Genomic DNA, 17915 nt, shown 5'->3' with positions numbered 1-17915 from the left:
CCAGATGGGAATGTCTATGCCGCACTTGTCTATTTTCTGCGCAACGGGCAGCCGTGACAACAAATACATTGTTCGAGCGGGACAGCCGGCTCATTTTCGAAGCGAGTCTACATTAATGGGTCGTAAGGGCAAGATCTAGATATGCAATGAAGGAGTGAATGAAGACGGAAACAACAACGGTGACAATGTGGCAAGGCAGGATTCGTACTCTACTCTCTGACCCTGTGGGAATAACTCTGAATGTGTCTATGTGTCTCGATCACGCGGACAGATGGATCGCAGATGTCGGTGCATCGCTCACGCTAGCACATATGCTTGGCTCAGGCTCGCTCACGCGCGGAAGAGGCCGTCGGCCTCAAGCCGCCGGCGGGCTTCCTCGCTGAGGCTGTTGCGGACTGAGCGCCAGAGGTCGTTAGCCGACCGCGCGGGTGGCTGAGGGAGAACGTCGTCCTCTCGGTCCTCGACTGTCATGAGCGAGTAGAGGGCAGAGACCTGCTCCGCCTTTCGCTCCATCGAGTCAATGACCTCCTTCAGGTGTTCCGCGAGGACCTGGCGCTTCTCCGTGCTGCACGCGACATCGAGAACCTTGTACTGGTCGGCGAGCTCGATGTAGATCATCCGGAAGTGGTGGAAGTCAGCCTCGAGCTCGGAGATGACGCGAGTCAGCACCGTCTGCGGCGGGATGGAGCCGTCCTTGAATAAGGCGCGGACAGAGGCGGGGGCACCACGAGGCAGCTTCTTGGAGGCGGAGACCTTGCGGCGCTGGGTCTTAGCCGGCCTTGAGGGCTCCGCGACAAACGAGTCGTCGGCGTTCAGAGGAGGCGAGGAGGCAAGAGGTGACGTGCCGCGGTGATTGCGTTCCCGACGTTCAGCAAGGGGTGACGTGATCGGCGACGAGGCGCGATGCGCCCGCTCAGGAGCGGCCAGAGGAGACACGGCGCGGTCGACTCGCTGCAACACAGGAGAGAAGAACTCGGGCTCGTCCTCCATGCGAATGGAAGGGAAGGGAGAAGACGGACCCTCAGGCTCACGATGCGATCGGTGGGAGCGGTTGGACCGGTTGGACCGGACAGAGTGGTTGGACGCGTTGGAAGCGGAGCGCGTGTTACGCGACACGGGGGTGCTAGGGGTAGGGCTCTCGTAACCGTCAGTGCTGTCGACGTCGGGAGCTTGGGAGGTGACACGCTTCGACTTGGCACTAGGGGGCATCAGGTGTGTGTCGGCTGCGGCCGCAGCGTGCAGTCCCTGGCGCAGCTGCGAGGGCTTGAGGGAGAACTCGACGCGCTTGGTCGTCTCGCGGCGGGGGGTGTCGGCGTCCTCGGCTAAGTCGAGAGCGTCGATACGCATGGAGCGCTCCTCTCGGGATCGGGTGCGCTCAGCAAGACCTCGCTCAGCGATGTCGTTGAGTCGGTTGACCTCGCGAGTCAGGCGGTCAACCTCGTCCCAAAGCTTGGCAATCTCTTCCTTGGAGTCGTCATGGCGGCGGACGGGTGACGGAGGCGCACGAGATTCGGCTTCCGCGGCGAGACGAAGCTCAGAGACCAGCGCCTTGTTCTGCTCCAGCTCCCGCGTCAGCCGGGCGAGGTGAGCGCGGAGAGACTCGACCAGATCCTCAAGGGCTGTCGGTCAGCTACAACTAGCTGGTTTGCGGCTTACCTGTCTTCTCCTGAATGACCTCACGCAGCTGGGCTTCAGCCTCCCGCGACTTCCTCGCCTCTGCAATCTCCTGATTGGCGCGCTCGATCTCGCTTTCCAGCTCACGAACGCGACGACGTGAGACGCTGTTCTCGGTTTCCAGGGCGCGAAGTCGAGCCTGCAGGCTGGCGAGTGACTGCGGGATGCTTGCTCCGGCAGAGTCCACGGGACCACCATTCTTGTCGAGATCCGACATGCCCATTCCCTTAGCTGGAGTCGCAAGCAGTGCGGTGATGCCTGTCACATCTGCCGAGTCGTTCATCTGTTGTTGGCGGATGCTTTTCGGCTGAGATGTCACCCGCTCAGGCACACGCATCTGCCTGTTCGTGGTCTCCACCAGCACGGGGCGCTTTCCTGAGACATAGCTCTTCTGGTTCTGGTATCCATACGACTGAGAGTTGGATGACGCCGAGGACACCGTTCGTGAATTCGGTGGCGAGGGAAGGGGGTCCTGACGTCCAAGGGAGAGGGAGAGGTTAGGGAGAACGGAGGGTGCGGGTGATGGTGATCGGGGAGAGTGGGGGTGAGAGGACCGGAACGGTGACGCGGGCTTGGGAGCAATGGCCTGTGTGTCAGTTGAGAGCGTCAAACAGACCAACTCACCTCCTTCTGCATCGTTCTCGCGAGCTCCCTCGTTAGCCGTCCTAGGGAGCGGTCGGGGTCAAACTCATCTGTTCGCTCGCTCACTTCGGCACCTGGTCGCCGGAAGACACCAGCTCCGAGGGTCACAGCGCTAATATGGTGCCCGGCAGTGCTCGCAGGAGACATGCCCACGCTCGTTTCTGAGCGGTTGTTGTAAGACGGCTTTTTGAATGCACGAGGCGTGTGGTCGTGGTGGGTGGGGAATCGGGGGTACTCGTCGAGCTGAGGCATCGGGGCGACGGCAGCACGACCGACGGGGATGGTGGAAAGAGAAGAGGATGCGAAAGAAGTGGACGTGGTGCCTGTCATGGAGAGGGAGAGGGAAGACAGGTCATGGTCGAGGGTGGATTCGAGACGCTGTCGCTCGAGGTCGAACGAGGAAGGGAGGATGGGGGGAGCGTCCATGGTGGCGCTACGTCCGGAAGGTTTGTTATGGCTGTTTTCAAGGATCAGGCAACTTGAGTATGGTAAGAGGATGGGTAGGGTTGTAGAGTAGAGGGCGTAGAGTGAGGAGATGAGTGGATGAGGAAGGCAGTTGTTGTTGTCTTTGGACCGCGACTGACTTGTTTGGTGTGACGGTATGGGAAGCCACGTGGTGGCATGGGATTAAAAGCCGCTAGCGTCAGAGGAAAATAATCCCGCCATCACCAAGCGCCTGTTCGTCAGCCCTCCACCTCCCAAAGAAGAAAGGCCAGAGGGGATTGAATGCATACATCGCAGTCAGCTTGAAGGTCTGAAAGAGTAGACATGCGTAGAGCACATGGTTCTCCCTGCCATCGCTCGACGGTGTCAACATAGACCGACGGTCACGCGGGGCGGCTTGGCTCGGAAGTCCGCGGGGAGGCGGAACAGGCCGGAGGTGCTCACTCGGCCGCCACAGATCGACAATGAATGCCACTGCTCAGCGCTCGGAGATGCAAGGAAAGACCGTAACAGCGATCTAACTCCCCACTGCTAAGCGATCTGGATGATAACAGATAAGTCGGCGCTCGGAGCAGGCATTGCATGATGGAAGAACTACCGGCCGCCGTGTACCTTTCGGTTCAGTCGGTGGGCGTTCCTGCAGATCACCAACGGAATCGGTCAGGGAATGCGGAGAAGAAGATCGAGGACCATTGATACCCCGAGATCCCAGACACTTCCAGGAGCGCCGAGCGACACTGCAGTACAGCATTGCTCTGCGGGGAACGAGGCGCTACACGCTGCGGCATGGCAGTTGCGTTTCGGTCGCGGCGTGGACCACGAGGAGGTGTGCATGATCGACATGGTGACGAACACTTCGACCACCCTTGTTGCCCTCGGTAGGGCGCATGGACAGTGCGTTCTATGTCTGTGATCGTCGTGGCCTTCTCCTCACCTCAATCATTGGAATCCCAAGTCAAGGTCCAGAGCGAGATCTGTGTCAGCACTGTGATCTGCAAGCATGGTCGTTGCCGATGAGACGCGTATGCGGGCAAGTGAGTGAGTGAGTAGTGGATTAGATTTGCTTGGCAGGAGGGTATTCAGTGTGCCTGGCAGTCTGTTAAACTGGCAAAAAGTTGAGCAGTGCGGCAAAGGCCGTGCATGTGATGAGATGTGCAGTAGAGCTGAGGGAGGAAAGTCTCGAGGAGCGGAGGTAAAGATCTCTACGGACATACGGACAGGGAAGAGCGGACAGAGGACAGTGGTCGGTCGAAGAGAGTGTAGAGGAAAGAGCTCTCGGCGTTCTAAGCGAGTGTGTCGTCTGATCGAGGAATGAGGAATGACGCACACGGCGCAGCGTCCGCACAAGGGGAGAGAATTCCGACCCCACTACTCACGGCCCATCCGATTCCAACGCCCACAACCCAGTCCCCGCAACAAGCCGCACTCAATCTCTCTAACATCCCCCAGAGTTACTGCATTGCTATGCACCATCTCAGATGCATCGGAACACCGCCAAGCCCCGCTGACTGTCCATGTGTCAGCGGTCCGCGCCAGCCCGGTGGCGACTGTCGCATAGCGGAATGTCGTGACTTCCGCCCAAGGCACCACCCGCCCAAGTTCAGACTGACCCCCCGGATCTTTTTCTGCCGACCGACCAGACCGACCTTCGTTGATTAATCCATACCTCAGTCACCGACATCGACATCTCCTCCTTCCACAACTATCTCGCTACACATCTCAACTATAACTCCCATTCATATCACACACGATTACTCGATTATCCATCACCGCTTTGCCCCGACCATACGAATCTACAACCATTCACACGAATCAACACTCAAGCATCACTCCAAGAAGCATGGACAGCGACTCGTCGCCGGCCGAATCTTCACGCCAACACAACCAGCACCGCCAACGCATTCCTCGCCCAAGAACAGCGTGCGTATCCTACTTCATGACTAAACTAACTTTGACAGGTGCACCATCTGCAGAGCACTCAAAGTATGTGCTGCTAACATCGTCCTCCACCAGCTGACCGCACCAGACGCGATGTTTGCCCGAGAGCGCAACTGCACCGCCGGAATCACGGTGTTCAAGATGTGCGAGACTGAATCTCGATTGCCAGTACTACAGGGCCAAGAGAGGGTGCGTCAATGATCGATGACGGCAAAGCTGATCGAGCCCAGTCCGCCTAAAGGGCGCAAGCGCAACGCCGACCCGAACGCCGGTCCGCCGTCAAACAGCTCGACGGGCTCAGCAGACCAGCGCGTTGTCCGGCAGCGAGTAGACAACAACCACGGTCCACCTCCGCATCTTCCGTCCCACCACGATGCCCCCTGTAAGTACACAGTGCAACTAACACATACTGATCACGGAACAGATGACATGAAGCCGATGCACAGCCAGCCGAGTCACAACAACATCAGCCCTCCGAATCATCTTCCACACCCCACCCACCTAAACATCCCCACTCACTCGGGTCACGAGAACCACCAGAACCCCCCGAGCCACCCGCTTCACCCTAGCCACCCTCCTCAACATCCCCAGCATCCACCAGCACCGCCGCCACCGGCCTACTGGGACCACCCCTCGGCCGAGACTGTTGTCTCGGGACCCGCTTCGTCACAGCCTTCCTCGAGGGCGTACGACCCGGTCGCCAGTCATCGTCAAGCACCTTCCCCCGCCGCACCGTTCCGTCCATTCACTCTCGCTCTCGGCCCGTCGCCGAGTGCCGATCGTAACGTGACACTAGAGAATGTACTGGAGCCGGTGCTTGACACCGACAGCAGGCGACAGTCTGTGGAAAACGACCGACCAAACGACTCGGCTGCTGCGCCCCGTCCTGGCCCTCCCGTCATCCATTACCCCGACCCCGTCAACACTGGTCTTTTCTCGGAACTTGAAGCCCGCGCTCTCTTCAAGCAGTGAGTTAGGCCTCCTGGTTGGTTAACTGATCAACAGATTTGAGGACCGAGTAAGCCCAAGTTCGCACATCTTCGACCCCTACTACCACACGTACGAGCGAGTACGTGCATCGCCTGTGCTGTTCAACGCGGTCATGTACGCAACATGTCGATTCATGCGCCCGGAACTGTCGGAGCAGTGCTTCGATCTCGCAGAGACGGTTATCGGCCGTATGCTGCGCATCGGTGCCGCCACCATCCCGCTCGTACAAGCTCTGCTTGCCCTCGTATACTGGAAGAAGCCGAAGGACCGAACCGCCTACGTCAAGCTGGGTACGGCGGTCCGTCTCATCCAGCAGATGCGTGTCGAGTGGCCGAACGAGCCTCGATCGTTTGCGTCCGAGGAACAGGAGCGGGCGGCGGTCGATGTCGAGCGTACCATCTACAGTGAGCTCATCAGGTGACTCTGGAGCTAACGTCAGACGCCTTCGGAATGGAATGGTCGTATTCGGGCATGTTCCGATTACCTTTCATGAGCGGATCGATCATCCCCGACGGCCCAGGCCTGAGGGCGTGGGCTGAGCGACACAGTCACCTCGACGTCGCTGGTGACTACTTCAAGGCGTTCATGAACGAGTAAGTTGATTGGTCACGCCCCAGCTGACAGTGACAGCCTTCGAGGTCTCGTTGCCCTCTACCCGTATCCCCCGCCAGCCGATGACCCACGGATCCACACCGACTATGACGGCGTCGTCGGTCTGACCGTGATCAGCTCCGCCATCGACGACTGGATGCGGAACCCGAACCTCCGGGGCGTCTATCGCCTCCTGTCCGGCGTGCTGGGCAAGACGATGGTACTCAAGATGCAAGTCGGCGGGCTCAAGTACAGCGCGATCTCGACCGAAGACGTGCTTGGCCTGGCTGAAGAGATCGGCGTTGTGATCCGCGACATTGTGGCTGGCGGCGAGCCGATCTACTGGTCCGACATGTCCTGCACCATGCTCTCAGGCATGGGCACGCTGATGTGGGCGGCACGAAACGCCTTCCGCGTCGAGGACCTCGCACGCATCGAGCGGCTGTGCAAGGACGTTACGAGCGCCTTTGAGACGCTGCCCGAGCACCTGATAGCGGACCACGCACTCTCGTACAACAAGCGGCTGTACAGCCGTCTCGGATCCGCATTCGAGCGTCTCTGCCAGGGCGCGCAGGAGAGCCAGAACGACATTGTAAGTGCACTCGAGACCTACCCCGCTGACATCAGATGATGCAGCTGAACCAGCTGCTGTCCGGCGGATGGTCGGCGACGGCCAACTCGAACGCGCCCCTCCTCTTCAACGACATGGTGCCCGACCCGAACCAGGACTGGAACTGGATGTTCCCAGTGACGCTGGGATAGGCGGGCGGAGGGCAGTGCGAGCGGAGCGAGCGAAGCCTACTGAAGCGAGGCGGAGCGTGGCAGCGTATCAGACCGGAACGTAGCGTGAGCGAGCGTGAGTCGAGCGTGCGTCGGCGTGGTGGAATAGATTAGAGTGTAAAGGTTAGGTATATCTATCAGTTTTCCAACAAACACGGTCCGCGTGTTCTTGTGTTGTAGAGTTAGACACTATGTGAGATACGTGTTATGCCCGGGCGCGAGGCGGTTCTGTGCTTATGTATTCTTGGATCTGGGCTCTGGTACGAGTCTCTGGGACGTGGACCGAGGACAGGGGACGTGGGGCGGGGAACATCAGGCATAATCTACCGTCGGCCCGCGCTCCGAGAACAGCACAGGCAACAAGGGGCCAACCCACATGCCTCATGCTTTGGTGGACGGGACGGGGCCATCCCTCTCCGCACCGCGAGCCCCAACCCCACCCCCGCGGCACCACGGTATTCGCGCACGTCCAACGTGCACACAGATGCCCGCATGGTACTCAGCAAGAGAAACAGCCGAGCACAGGGGATTGCAAAGGCTCGGTCGAGGCACGGTAAAACTTGGGTTGGGTGCGAGGGACCATTCCCTTGAGCTGGTTCCGAGATTTATGCGAACGAAAGGGTCTCGTTGGTATTTTTGGTGCTGTGGTGCCGTGTGCCTGGGCCGATTCCAGCAATGCTGCTCCGTATCGATGCACCTCGCTCATCTGGGCTTTGCTCCAGACACTGCGTACATGAGCTGTCACAAGAGGGTGTGTGCGGCCTGTCAGATGTGCGCATTAAGCAGCCTAACTGCATACCTATACCAAACTTGAACTAATAACTACCATGAACCCTTCAGAAGCACAAATTACAAACCCTCCTTCCTCAACTCTCTGCTGGAACTACTCCTCCCGTCCTCCTTCTCAATAACGGGTGTGTCGAGGGGTAGGGGCGCCCCATCCCTCCTGTCAAAGAGATACGCGACCTCTTCAAGCGTATGCCCCTTGGTCTCGGGGAAGAGGAAGTAGATAGCGCAAAAGGCAAACACCTGCACGCCAATATAAACAATGTAGTACCGCCACCCAATCGCCTCCATGGCAATAGGGTTGACGTAGGCATTGAAGAATCCTGCCGCCATCATGAAGAAGAACAGCACCGCCATGCCCTTGCTCCTGATCTGGTAGGGTAGGATCTCGAGGGGATATGCGAGTGTGAGGCCGTTGAAGGCGAGGTCATAAAAGCCAAAGTACACGTAGAGGAAGGCGAGCACGACCTTGCCGGCTGCCTTGTTGCCATGATCCGTGTATGCGGCAGAACACGCCGTGATGATGGCGTAGCAGGCGCACATGCCCGCACAACTCGTCAGGAAGAGTGTGCGCCGCCCGAGTCGCTCGCAGAGCAATGCGCCAGAAACCGCTGCGATCCAGTTCCACACTTGCAGACCGCCGTTGAAAGCTGTCTGCGCCGGAGGGCTCGTAACGCCGACAGACTTGAGGATCAGGACGAGGTAGTAGGAAATGGGGCCGTTACCGACCCACTGGCTGAAAATGGCCGTGAGGATGACGATGACGAGTCGATGGCGGTTGCCGCGCGTCTTGACGAATGTGCTCCAGCTTGTCTCGCGCGCCCTCCTTTCTTGCTTGATCGCGGTGCGGATCTGCTCCAGCTCAAACCGCACGAGCTCATCCCCCTCCTCCCCGTTGGCGTGGTATCGCGCCAACATGCGCAGCGCCTCCTCCTCCCTCCCCTTCGACACGAGCCACCTTGGGCTCTCGGGAACGAACGGCAGGAGTGCCAAGCAGAGCACGGGAATCCCGAGCTGCAACAGCGTGCACAGCTTCCAGCTCCAATTCCCCGCGCGGGTCATGTACGTCGCTCCAAAAGTCGTCCACGCGGCCACGATCGCGCCAATGTAGTAGCACGTATTGACGAGTGCTGCGACCTGGGACCGATTCCTCGGGTGCGCAATCTCGGCACAGTAGGCGGGGCCAGAGACCTGCGCAAACCCGGCCCCGAATCCAAGCACGAAGCGGCCGGCAAACATCTTCCATCCCCCCAATGTGAAGGTCTGCACGAGCGTGCCCGCGATCATGATGGCAAAGGCGCACGCGAGGCAGATACGACGCCCGAAGAGGTCGGAGATGTACGAGGCGGGAAACAAGGCGGGGATGCTGCCCAGAGCTAGGCCAGCGACGACGACGCCGATGTGCGAGGTTGAGGTCATTCCCAGACTGTGGAGGAAGGCCTTGTTCGCCAGAAGGCCGTTGATGAGGGCCGAGTCGTAGCCTGACGTCAGCCAATGTGCATACACACTGATCGTGCGAAATGATCGCCATGCGGTGATCCACTCTGATCGCCGAAGCGTTTGGTTACGCGAGAGCGATGTCAGAAAAGTACAAACAAGGCGTTGCATGCGCGTGCGCGCGCATGTGCGAACTGCGCTGCATGCTCTGCACTACCCTACTGCACGTTCCTGTCGAGGATCGTAGCGCGGTGATCTGCAGATCGCCGACGTGCTATGTGTACACGATCCGAGATAACACGCTTAGTGCCACGCTCCCGCGCGTGCGCACTATCACTGCACTGCCAGCTCGCTGCGCTCGCTACTCACCATAGTTCACGCTCGAGAGGAATCCGACAAGAATGCCCAGGCTCAACCGTCGCAATCCCGGGTCGCGGAACCACCACGCCGCCGCATTGTTGGACAGATGGCTCACCGCGCCGGCCATGGTGGGTGTGCCACTGTGTTATCGCGCTTCTGAATCTCGGCGCAGAGTCGTCGGTGGCCACTGCGCGGCCGTTACTGTCGTCGTAGTCGTCGGTCGTGGTCGTGCGAGGTCAGTGCGTTTCTCCCCCGGTGGTGGTCATGCGCGTCGTGGTCGTTTGCTCATCCATTCATCGGGACGCTCAGAGCGAAAAAAGATTCCGCAAGCCTCCTCTCTCCCTAGTGCTCCCGGGTAAGACTGAATGCGGGAAGTAAGCGGGCCTATCACAAGCAGCTTGGCGGGCGCTTAGTTCGTGCAGAACTGGTAAAACGACAGCGAGCACTGCCTTTCTGATCGCGAACGCGGACATACGCACAGCGGCGGACACCGCTGGGCAGTCTTGCGCAGGTCCCAGATCTCCCAGCGGACCCAGCGGAGGAAGGGGAGGAGCGAAAGGGGTCCATGCATTGGTGGGAGGTGGTCGGAGGATTAGCCGATGAAGACCGCTGCAGGGAAGTGTGCACCCCCGGTAGATTTTCTCAATGCGGATGTTGCCAGTGCCGCCCAGTGCCAGTGCCGCAAGGGCGAGATCTGCCGTGCGGCTGCGACACCATGTGCTCCCTCCTCTCCCTACGGTCTGCTCGGTTGTACCTCCTCCTCTTCTGCAGGAAAGAACCACCGCGCCGTGCTCGGCACGGCAGTACTGCATGTCGAGCGGCAGTACCTCGCCGCCGACGTGCGAATGGCGACGCGCAGAGCGCGGTGTTTCTGCCGACGACGCGAACAGCGACGCGGTTGATTTCGATCTCCCTGACACCAGTTACACCGGCGTCCGTACCAGATCCAGACGCCGCACGCGTCGCGCGCCGTCGTCTGCTCTCGTCTGTCACCATGCACTGCGGGAACCGAAGAGACTGCGCAGAAGGTAGAACTTCTGTCAGGGCTGGGAGGTGAGAACAAAGGAGGTCAGGAGGAGGTCAGGGGGACGTGAGTGGAGAAAGGGGCGATTCTGCCGACGCTGGGACCTCGACCACTTCGACCGATCGTGATCGAGCCTCGCGTGGTTGTCTTTCGGTGCTAACTTTTCTGACCTGTCGACTGTCTGAACATCACAATGACTGCCATTCATACGACCTGCTTCGAGACTCAACCATGCCAGCTCATCGCTCCCGGAACGTGTCGTGAAGAACGACGATGTTCGACCTGACACCACCACCACCAGCTCACGATCGCTCGCCCGTGGAGTGCGATTAATTCGAATGTTCATACTACTGATGGAGGCCCCCTCGACCTCCGTTACCTATGTTTCTAACAACTTATGCGCACCTCAACCAACACCTAGTACACGCTGCTCTTGCTGCGGACCTTCTCGAGGTCGACATTCTCGACATGCGTCGTCGCACCGTGCTTCTCCTCGTGCTCAACCAGCTCGCGCGCGTCCATCTCACCCGCTCCCTCCATGTACGCGACCTTGCTCTGCTCGAAGTGCGAGTTGTCCGCCTCTGGGCCGAGGATCGTGCACACGAGCGCGATGGCAAGGATGATACCAACGAACATGCCCTGGATCTTGGCGTAGTCGGGGAGCACGGCGCCCTTGGAGTCGAGGACGGGCTTGCCGTTCTTCGTGAGCGGGTTGTCGTGTGCGGCGACGGCCTCGATCTGGCCCGCGGAGCCCGAGGCCATGTTTCCGAACTGGTAGAAGAGACCCATGAAGAGCGAGCGGAAGGCGGGAGGCGAGCACTCGGAGAGGTACACGGGGACAATGCCCCAGGCTGCCTGCACGCCGGACTGGAGGAAGAAACCGCCCGCGGCGAGGCCGGCGAATGAGTCGGGCAGAATCCAGAGCGGGATCCAGCAGGCCGTGTACAGGATCGAAACGCAGATGGCGAAGCGACGGCCGAGATACTGCGACATGTTACCGCTGATGATGCCGCCGGCGACGGCGCCACAGTTACTGATGATGACGATGGTGTTGGAGGGCTTGGGGCCGAGACCCTTCGACTTTTGAAGGTATCGGGCGTACATGTCCTGGGATCCGTGGGCGAGGAAGCAGAACGAGGCACAGAAGAAGATGCACCAGATGCACCTCAGCCAGTTTGTGCGCACCATGGCGACGAGCTCGTGCCAGAAGTGCTTCGAAGCCTCCTTTCCGCTGACACCAGATTCCTTGCGCTGCTGGTTTGCGAGCTTGAACTGCTCACTCTCGGGCAGGGCGAACCTGCAGATGGCAGCGAGGCACGAGAAGCCGGCGCCGAAGAAGTAGAGCGTGCGCCAAGTGTAGGGACTCGTCTGAGCGACAGACATGCCCAACACGGCGGCGATCAGGTTGCCGATCGTGTAGCCCTGTTGGATGATGCCGGACGCAAAGCCACGGGCCTCGATCGGGATCGTCTCGAGACCAGTCGCAACGGCGAGGGGCCAGGTTCCACCCATGATCATGCCGAACACACAGCGAATGGCCAGGAACTGCTCGTACGTCTGCGCGAAACCGGACCCAAGCTCAAAGACGCAGATAAGGGACATGTTCACGCCTAGCGTCCACCGTCGTCCGTAACGGTCGCCGAGAATACCGAACCCAATGGCGCCTACCTGGCGCGCCAGGGTCGTCACAGTGAGAACCCAGGTGATGTCCTTGTCCTCCTTGTCGAACGCCTCGATCAGCTGCGACAGCGTGATAGGGACCTGGGGTCGTTAGCGAGGCGGCGATACGCGGCGGCGTGGGCGGCCGAGAGCGGCCAAACTTTGTCCAGTGGAGCGGGGTGGAGGTGGCACGTCAACGCGCCTCGACCGCAATCGAGATCGTCGCCCCAAGGTCCAGCCCGATGCGAGGTATGCAGGGCACAGATCACACCGAAGACGATGGAGCAGGAACAGTGGCAGTGGAGACAGGGTGATACCGAAATCTTCTGGTATCGACGGTGGTACTCACCGAAAAGTAGTCGAGACCGTCACAGAACCAACACAGGAAGCCGGTGAAGAACGAGCAGTACGACAGGAAAGACATGTTGCGAAGGATCATGAAGGGGTTCGAGGGCAGGTCGTGGGCGCGCGTCCTCGTCGGCCACGGCGGGATCGACATGAGGATAGAGCGGTCCTCGCGATTAGCGTGCCACGTCTTGAGCTGCTGCGTCAGATTGCCGCCGATGGAGCCGTGGCCGGGGTGCGGCGTGCGGTCCTCGACGTGCGAGTCCGCATATCCCTTCTCAGAGTCGGACATGACGATGGTGTGTCTAGTAGTGGGCGTGTGGGACAAGGGGGAGCGAGGGGTTGCCCGCAGCCCACCCAGCTTATAAAGAAACGCAACCGTTCCATACTGTCACACGTTCGGGTGCTTCGGTGCGTGCCGTGCTGAACTCGGTGTTTCCAATCCCGTCAGCAACCGCGGAACCCCCTCCTCCCTCATTCCCAACAGCAACAAGCGACGACCTTTCCAGACGTACGGGGCCGAAGCGCCAGCGCGCGGGGTCCCAGGAACGTCCCCGTGGAGCGGCGCGCCATCCCGGGTCCTCCGCCTAGCCCATCTTAGCGGCGGCACGAGACGGCATTGATAACGCAGGGCTTGATGCGATTTACACGACGACGAGGCGCGAGGCGAGGTGGGGGCCTGAAGGGTCCTCAGTTCCTAGTGCAGTTCCTACGGCTGCATGATTCCACAGGATTGCGACAAAGCGAAGCAAAGCTACCCCGAAACCCGGAGCAGCCGCGCTCGCCGCGGACCTCTCCCCCGCTGCTTACCGCGGTGGTGGTAAGGGCCGCAGATGTCTGGAACGGGCGAGTTGGACGAGTGAAGTCATTCCAAAGACAGCAGGTGACACTGGAGTCCGCAAGACAACCCTGCCCACAATCAGCTAGGGTGTCTTGGCATGCTCGATTTAGGCCCCCTTAAGGCAGGTGTGGGAGTTGTGCCTTCGCTTCGGGACCCAGCTGGACCCAGCTGGGGCCGCGAGTGCGGCGGCTTGCTGTCAGGTGGGGAATATGGGGAGGTGCACGCATTGGAAGAGGCGTCACAGGCACGTTTCCGCCAGGAATTGGAACTGGTAACAGAAGGTGGGCAAGAAGGTTGCTGGATTCGGACTCTGCACGAGAGCAGAGGCGGCAGCAGCGGCATGTAGCGCTCCTCTTCGCCGAGGCCAAGCGGCATTCGGGGTTGTCCGATTATATTTAGACCTTCTGATAACTGTCTCCTGAGGCACATGACAGGGATCATGCACGCGAGCAGACGCAAACTCCGCATGAACTCGTCACGATCGCGATCAGATTTGGGGAGATGGGCAGATAGACGACGAGGGTGATGCTGAGGAAGCGGTCTGCCCACCATCAGCTTGCCCGACACCCTCGGAGAACTCTGCACGGCCGCCTCGGCCGGCGGTGATGGGTGGGAGAGGTCCCATACTGCTCCGCAGCGGAGAGCATAGTCAGTACGGACTACAGCGTCGAGTCGAAGCCTCGGGCACCATAGTGTCTGGACAGGACGACTCCAGACGACATGCCTATGCCTCACGCCTTTACATCAGCGGCGTATTAATGGGCGAGCTGTTGGGGTAATGCCGTGTTCCTTATGGCTGCCTGGCTGCTGCTGAAAATGAAGGCACTGTTAGCAGCCTTCGAAAGAACGCGATGGGCCTCGGCTTTGAGTGGAACTGTGATTGCATCAGGTCCGAGATGAAAGCTGCTCTGTGTCTGTGTTCCACAGAGGTGTGGCGGTCATCGCCGCAACGAGCAACTTGGATCGCTCCGCAGACGACGTATTCTGTGGACCCTCGCTCCTCCGCTTGACTTCCGGCGGCGCCGAGGCTCAAGACCCCTCCGAAACTCCAGGGTTCAGCAGCTTAGCCCTCTTCACCGGCGGACATATTCACTCGATGAGAACAATAGTCTTCCCGGGATCTTCTGCATCGCAACAAGACTTGCAAGTTCACTCGACAAACAGACACTCCCGCATAAACCACAGGAAGCGCTCTGCGGGCGCACGGTCATTGGCGTAGGCAGGATCTCGCTGGTCGTGCAGGTGCAAGCCCGCAGCTGTCAGCGCCCACAGGTATTGGTGGGGGATGCGCTGGAAGATGTCGAAGGACAACTGGCTCGACAGCCTGTCGACCGGTCTCCGGTGTTCAATGGGGTGAAGCCAGCTGAACATTCCGGGGCGGTCCTGGATGAGTTCGGCCACCACTCGGGGTTGGTTCAGGTGCATCGCGAGCAGCATGCGCATATAGTTGTTGTCCTTCCCGGTGACGGGCACGTGGGCGTAGTTCTTGAGGTGCTGCAGCGTAACCTCGCAATCGTGCTTGTTCACGAAGTGCACCAAGTTCAGCGGCCGGTCGTAGCATAACGGTCCCGCCTTCGGGATGAAGGTGACCTTTCCAGTCGACACGAACTCCAGAAACATCTCGATGGTCGCTGCCGTCTCGTCAATCTGGATGTTTTTTATGCCGGAGCCGGTCTCGATCATGTGGCGGAAGACCTCTCTGTGGTATCAGAGTGCTGCCGAACAACATGACACTCACGAGATCAACAGGAGGGTAAGTGAAGGCACACAGAACCTGACACCATCGCTGGAGACGATCTCAAAGTCACCTTCCTTCCATTGTGGATGCTGGGTGATCTCCTCCGCGGATTGTCCAATCATGACAGCTGGTACTGGTTTGGGGTTCGAACGTGTCTCGAGTCCCGACCTGTTGAATGCTAGATGTCAACGAGTTTTCGTGAGTTGCAGTTGAGTGAGAGATATCATGCTGGTGGCAACAGCTACCGTCGCTGGGGGACACATTGTCCGTCCTTTGCACAGATCTCCTCTCTCGGCGCCATCATTCCGCTTTTCAGCCTCGTTCCAGCCATGCACGGCGAGCGACAGCCACGAGTCGACTTTATATAGGGCTTGAGGCGTCGAGCTCACGTGCGATGAGCCCAAGGTCTGCTTATGTAATACAGGGGTTCCGGCAAACTTCGGTAGCAGAGAAGCCGATGCCCAGGAAGGACGAGTGTCTGGCCACCAGGGTGGACTGGAGGTCAGCAGATAAGAAGCGGGCCACATAAGTAGAGGTTAGTGCAATGTTGATGAAACGTTGAGGTCGAGAGCGGCTTGCATGGGCGGGTTCTAAACATTGATACAACAGTGCGAGCGAAGTCGATAGCCGGAAAGAAAGGGAGGGTTGGTGGAGCCGAGGGCCGTGTCAGAATTCGGCAGCGACGGCCAAGTTGCAAAGCGTAGCTTCCATTGGGCGGCGTCAATATCACGAAGAGCCGTGTCGTGCGGCCCGAGCGTCGAGCGGCGTCGACGAGGCGTCCCGGAACGAGTTTCTAGGGCCGTGTCGATCTGGACGGCGTCAACGGAACGCCGCGTTGCGCTGCCCACCTCGAGTGTTCGCCAAAGGAGGCCAAAACCAGCAAACGTATCATAGCCTAGACTTGCCGACGTTTGCTTCTGCTGGTCCTCGTCCCCATCCCTCCCATGCGGGCGACACCTGGCTCGGGTCCGTCCACTGATGTTGCTGCGGGCTGGGTACTGGCGGGCTAGGCGGCTGGTTCGGAGGTCGCGGCACGGCTGTAACGTGCACACGCAGGGGGAGGAAGGCTGGGTGGGACTGGGCCGGGTTGAACTGCATTTGCACCTGGGATTGCGGCGGGCCGCGCGGCGGTACTCGAGGAGGAATCGGGACTGTTGGTCGCTTGTCGCGCGAGAACATGATAAGAAGCGATGGTGTGGATGGTCAAACGGCAAGTTGCGAATTGCCGCATCTCATCTTGGCACCGACGTCACCGTATCTGGCCTCCACCTGAACTTCGGCATCACCGACCTTTCCTACTTTCGGCTCTCACCTTCCCTCGCTGGGCTATATTCGTCTCTCTGTTGCAAAGTCGCAACTGCATACACCACATCCACCTAAAATGAGCGACGAACCGGACAGAGTTCCCCTGGACCAACTGACGATCGTGCGCTGCGATGCCGAACAGATCAAGCAGACGCTGAGGAACCATTGGCCCAAGTGGGGCCAGCCTCGCGGGTTCCCCATCGACACGTACCTCGCCCGCGGAGAGAGGCTGCGCGCCGACCAGTCTTTCTCCAAGGACGACGCGCACGTCACATGGGGTCTTGTTGACCGCAAGAACCCTTCTGTTCTCCTCTCTCACTGCGAGACGTGAGTCCGGGCTTCTTCTTCGGGTCGTGGAGGGAGAAAGCAGCTCGCCGTTCCAACTCCCGGCTGACATCCAGGTTCCGCCGCCCCGCGCTCATTCTCCCGCCTGGAGAGAAGAAGCCGCAGGACGCGACTACGTACACGATGGGTGCCGTGTTCTGCCCTGAGATCAACCGTGGAAAGGGGTACGGAAGGCACATGCTGCGTTTGATGCACTACGTCGTCGGGGACCCGAAGGGCCTCCCCCCGTTCCCGAAGGCGTGGGGCGAGCCGCCCGCTGAGCGCCTCGGCGACGCTCGGTTCAGTGTCCTCTATTCCGAGATCGGGAACAAGTTCTACTCTTCCTGCCGTGTTGGCGATGGGCCCGACAGCACCGAGGGCTGGGTCGAGCAGCGCCAGGACACGCGCACTTGGTACCTGCAGCCCGGCGGGCCGATCGAGAACAATGGGCTCTGGGAATGGCTCGGCCGCAAGGACAGTATCAAGCTCGAGCACGAGCTCAGCGAGCGCTTTAGGCAGGACCTGCCGAACCAGGGCGATCCGAAGAAGACTCGCGTCGCCGTTCTGCCCACCAGCGTAATCGACTACCACATCTTCCGCTTCATGGAGATGTTCCCGGACCATCCGTCGCCCAAGTTCGGGTGCATCCTGCCTCCGGACGAGAATGGGCGCAGGCCGTTCTTTATCTACTCGGCGGTCGGCAAGCACCCGGACGCACCCCATACGCTGGAGATCATGCACGCTCAGCAGCCCGTGCCGTGGGCTGCGGTTAGGGCTGCTGCCGTGCACCATGGCGTGGAGAAGGTGAAGCTGTGGGGCGGCTACACCGGATGGGATAAGGAGGAAGGTGGAGTGAAGGTTGAGCAGAATGAGGACTGCCCCAGTCTCGCGAACTATGGGCTTGGAGAAGTCGATTGGCAGTTCAATGATCAGTGAGTTAAGAAGCGGGCGGTGAGCTGACAGCAGGTATGGTTGGAGCTAGATGCAATGCGAATGCAGACGGTCAGAAGACTTCAATCGACCTAAGTACAGAGACT

General features: G+C 59.7%; 6 protein-coding genes across 6 annotated transcripts; 2 read left to right on the top strand and 4 right to left on the bottom strand.

Annotated features, from left to right (window-relative positions):
- Positions 1-330: 330 nt before the first annotated feature.
- On the bottom strand, positions 331-2742 carry A1Q1_03291 (uncharacterized protein; the record flags this gene model as incomplete). Its single annotated transcript, XM_014323571.1, has 3 exons — positions 331-1619; positions 1681-2245; positions 2299-2742. The coding sequence occupies 3 exons, from the start codon at positions 2740-2742 to the stop codon at positions 331-333; spliced, it is 2298 nt and encodes a 765-aa protein (XP_014179046.1).
- A 1858-nt stretch (positions 2743-4600) lies between these two features.
- A1Q1_03290 (prib protein) lies at positions 4601-7041 on the top strand (the record flags this gene model as incomplete). The annotated part of the gene is made up of 8 exons (XM_014323570.1): positions 4601-4680; positions 4719-4887; positions 4948-5080; positions 5123-5666; positions 5704-6105; positions 6237-6281; positions 6319-6871; positions 6916-7041. The coding sequence occupies 8 exons, from the start codon at positions 4601-4603 to the stop codon at positions 7039-7041; spliced, it is 2052 nt and encodes a 683-aa protein (XP_014179045.1).
- An 867-nt stretch (positions 7042-7908) lies between these two features.
- Positions 7909-9132, bottom strand: A1Q1_03289 (uncharacterized protein; the record flags this gene model as incomplete). Its single annotated transcript, XM_014323569.1, has 1 exon — positions 7909-9132. One exon carries the CDS (start codon positions 9130-9132, stop codon positions 7909-7911), a length of 1224 nt encoding a protein of 407 aa, XP_014179044.1.
- A 1951-nt stretch (positions 9133-11083) lies between these two features.
- Positions 11084-12962, bottom strand: A1Q1_03288 (carboxylic acid transport protein; the record flags this gene model as incomplete). Its single annotated transcript, XM_014323568.1, has 2 exons — positions 11084-12427; positions 12675-12962. The coding sequence occupies 2 exons, from the start codon at positions 12960-12962 to the stop codon at positions 11084-11086; spliced, it is 1632 nt and encodes a 543-aa protein (XP_014179043.1).
- Positions 12963-14660: 1698 nt separating this feature from the next.
- A1Q1_03287 (uncharacterized protein) lies at positions 14661-15371 on the bottom strand (the record flags this gene model as incomplete). The annotated part of the gene is made up of 2 exons (XM_014323567.1): positions 14661-15210; positions 15250-15371. 2 exons carry the CDS (start codon positions 15369-15371, stop codon positions 14661-14663), a joined length of 672 nt encoding a protein of 223 aa, XP_014179042.1.
- A 1259-nt stretch (positions 15372-16630) lies between these two features.
- Positions 16631-17814, top strand: A1Q1_03286 (uncharacterized protein; the record flags this gene model as incomplete). The annotated part of the gene is made up of 2 exons (XM_014323566.1): positions 16631-16881; positions 16956-17814. 2 exons carry the CDS (start codon positions 16631-16633, stop codon positions 17812-17814), a joined length of 1110 nt encoding a protein of 369 aa, XP_014179041.1.
- Positions 17815-17915: the final 101 nt, after the last annotated feature.

This window comes from Trichosporon asahii, assembly GCF_000293215.1.
Source record: "Trichosporon asahii var. asahii CBS 2479 unplaced genomic scaffold scaffold00054, whole genome shotgun sequence".
Taxonomy (NCBI): domain Eukaryota; kingdom Fungi; phylum Basidiomycota; class Tremellomycetes; order Trichosporonales; family Trichosporonaceae; genus Trichosporon; species Trichosporon asahii.
The sequence above is the reverse complement of the archived record's forward strand: the minus strand, read 5'-3'. Positions and strand labels throughout refer to the sequence as shown.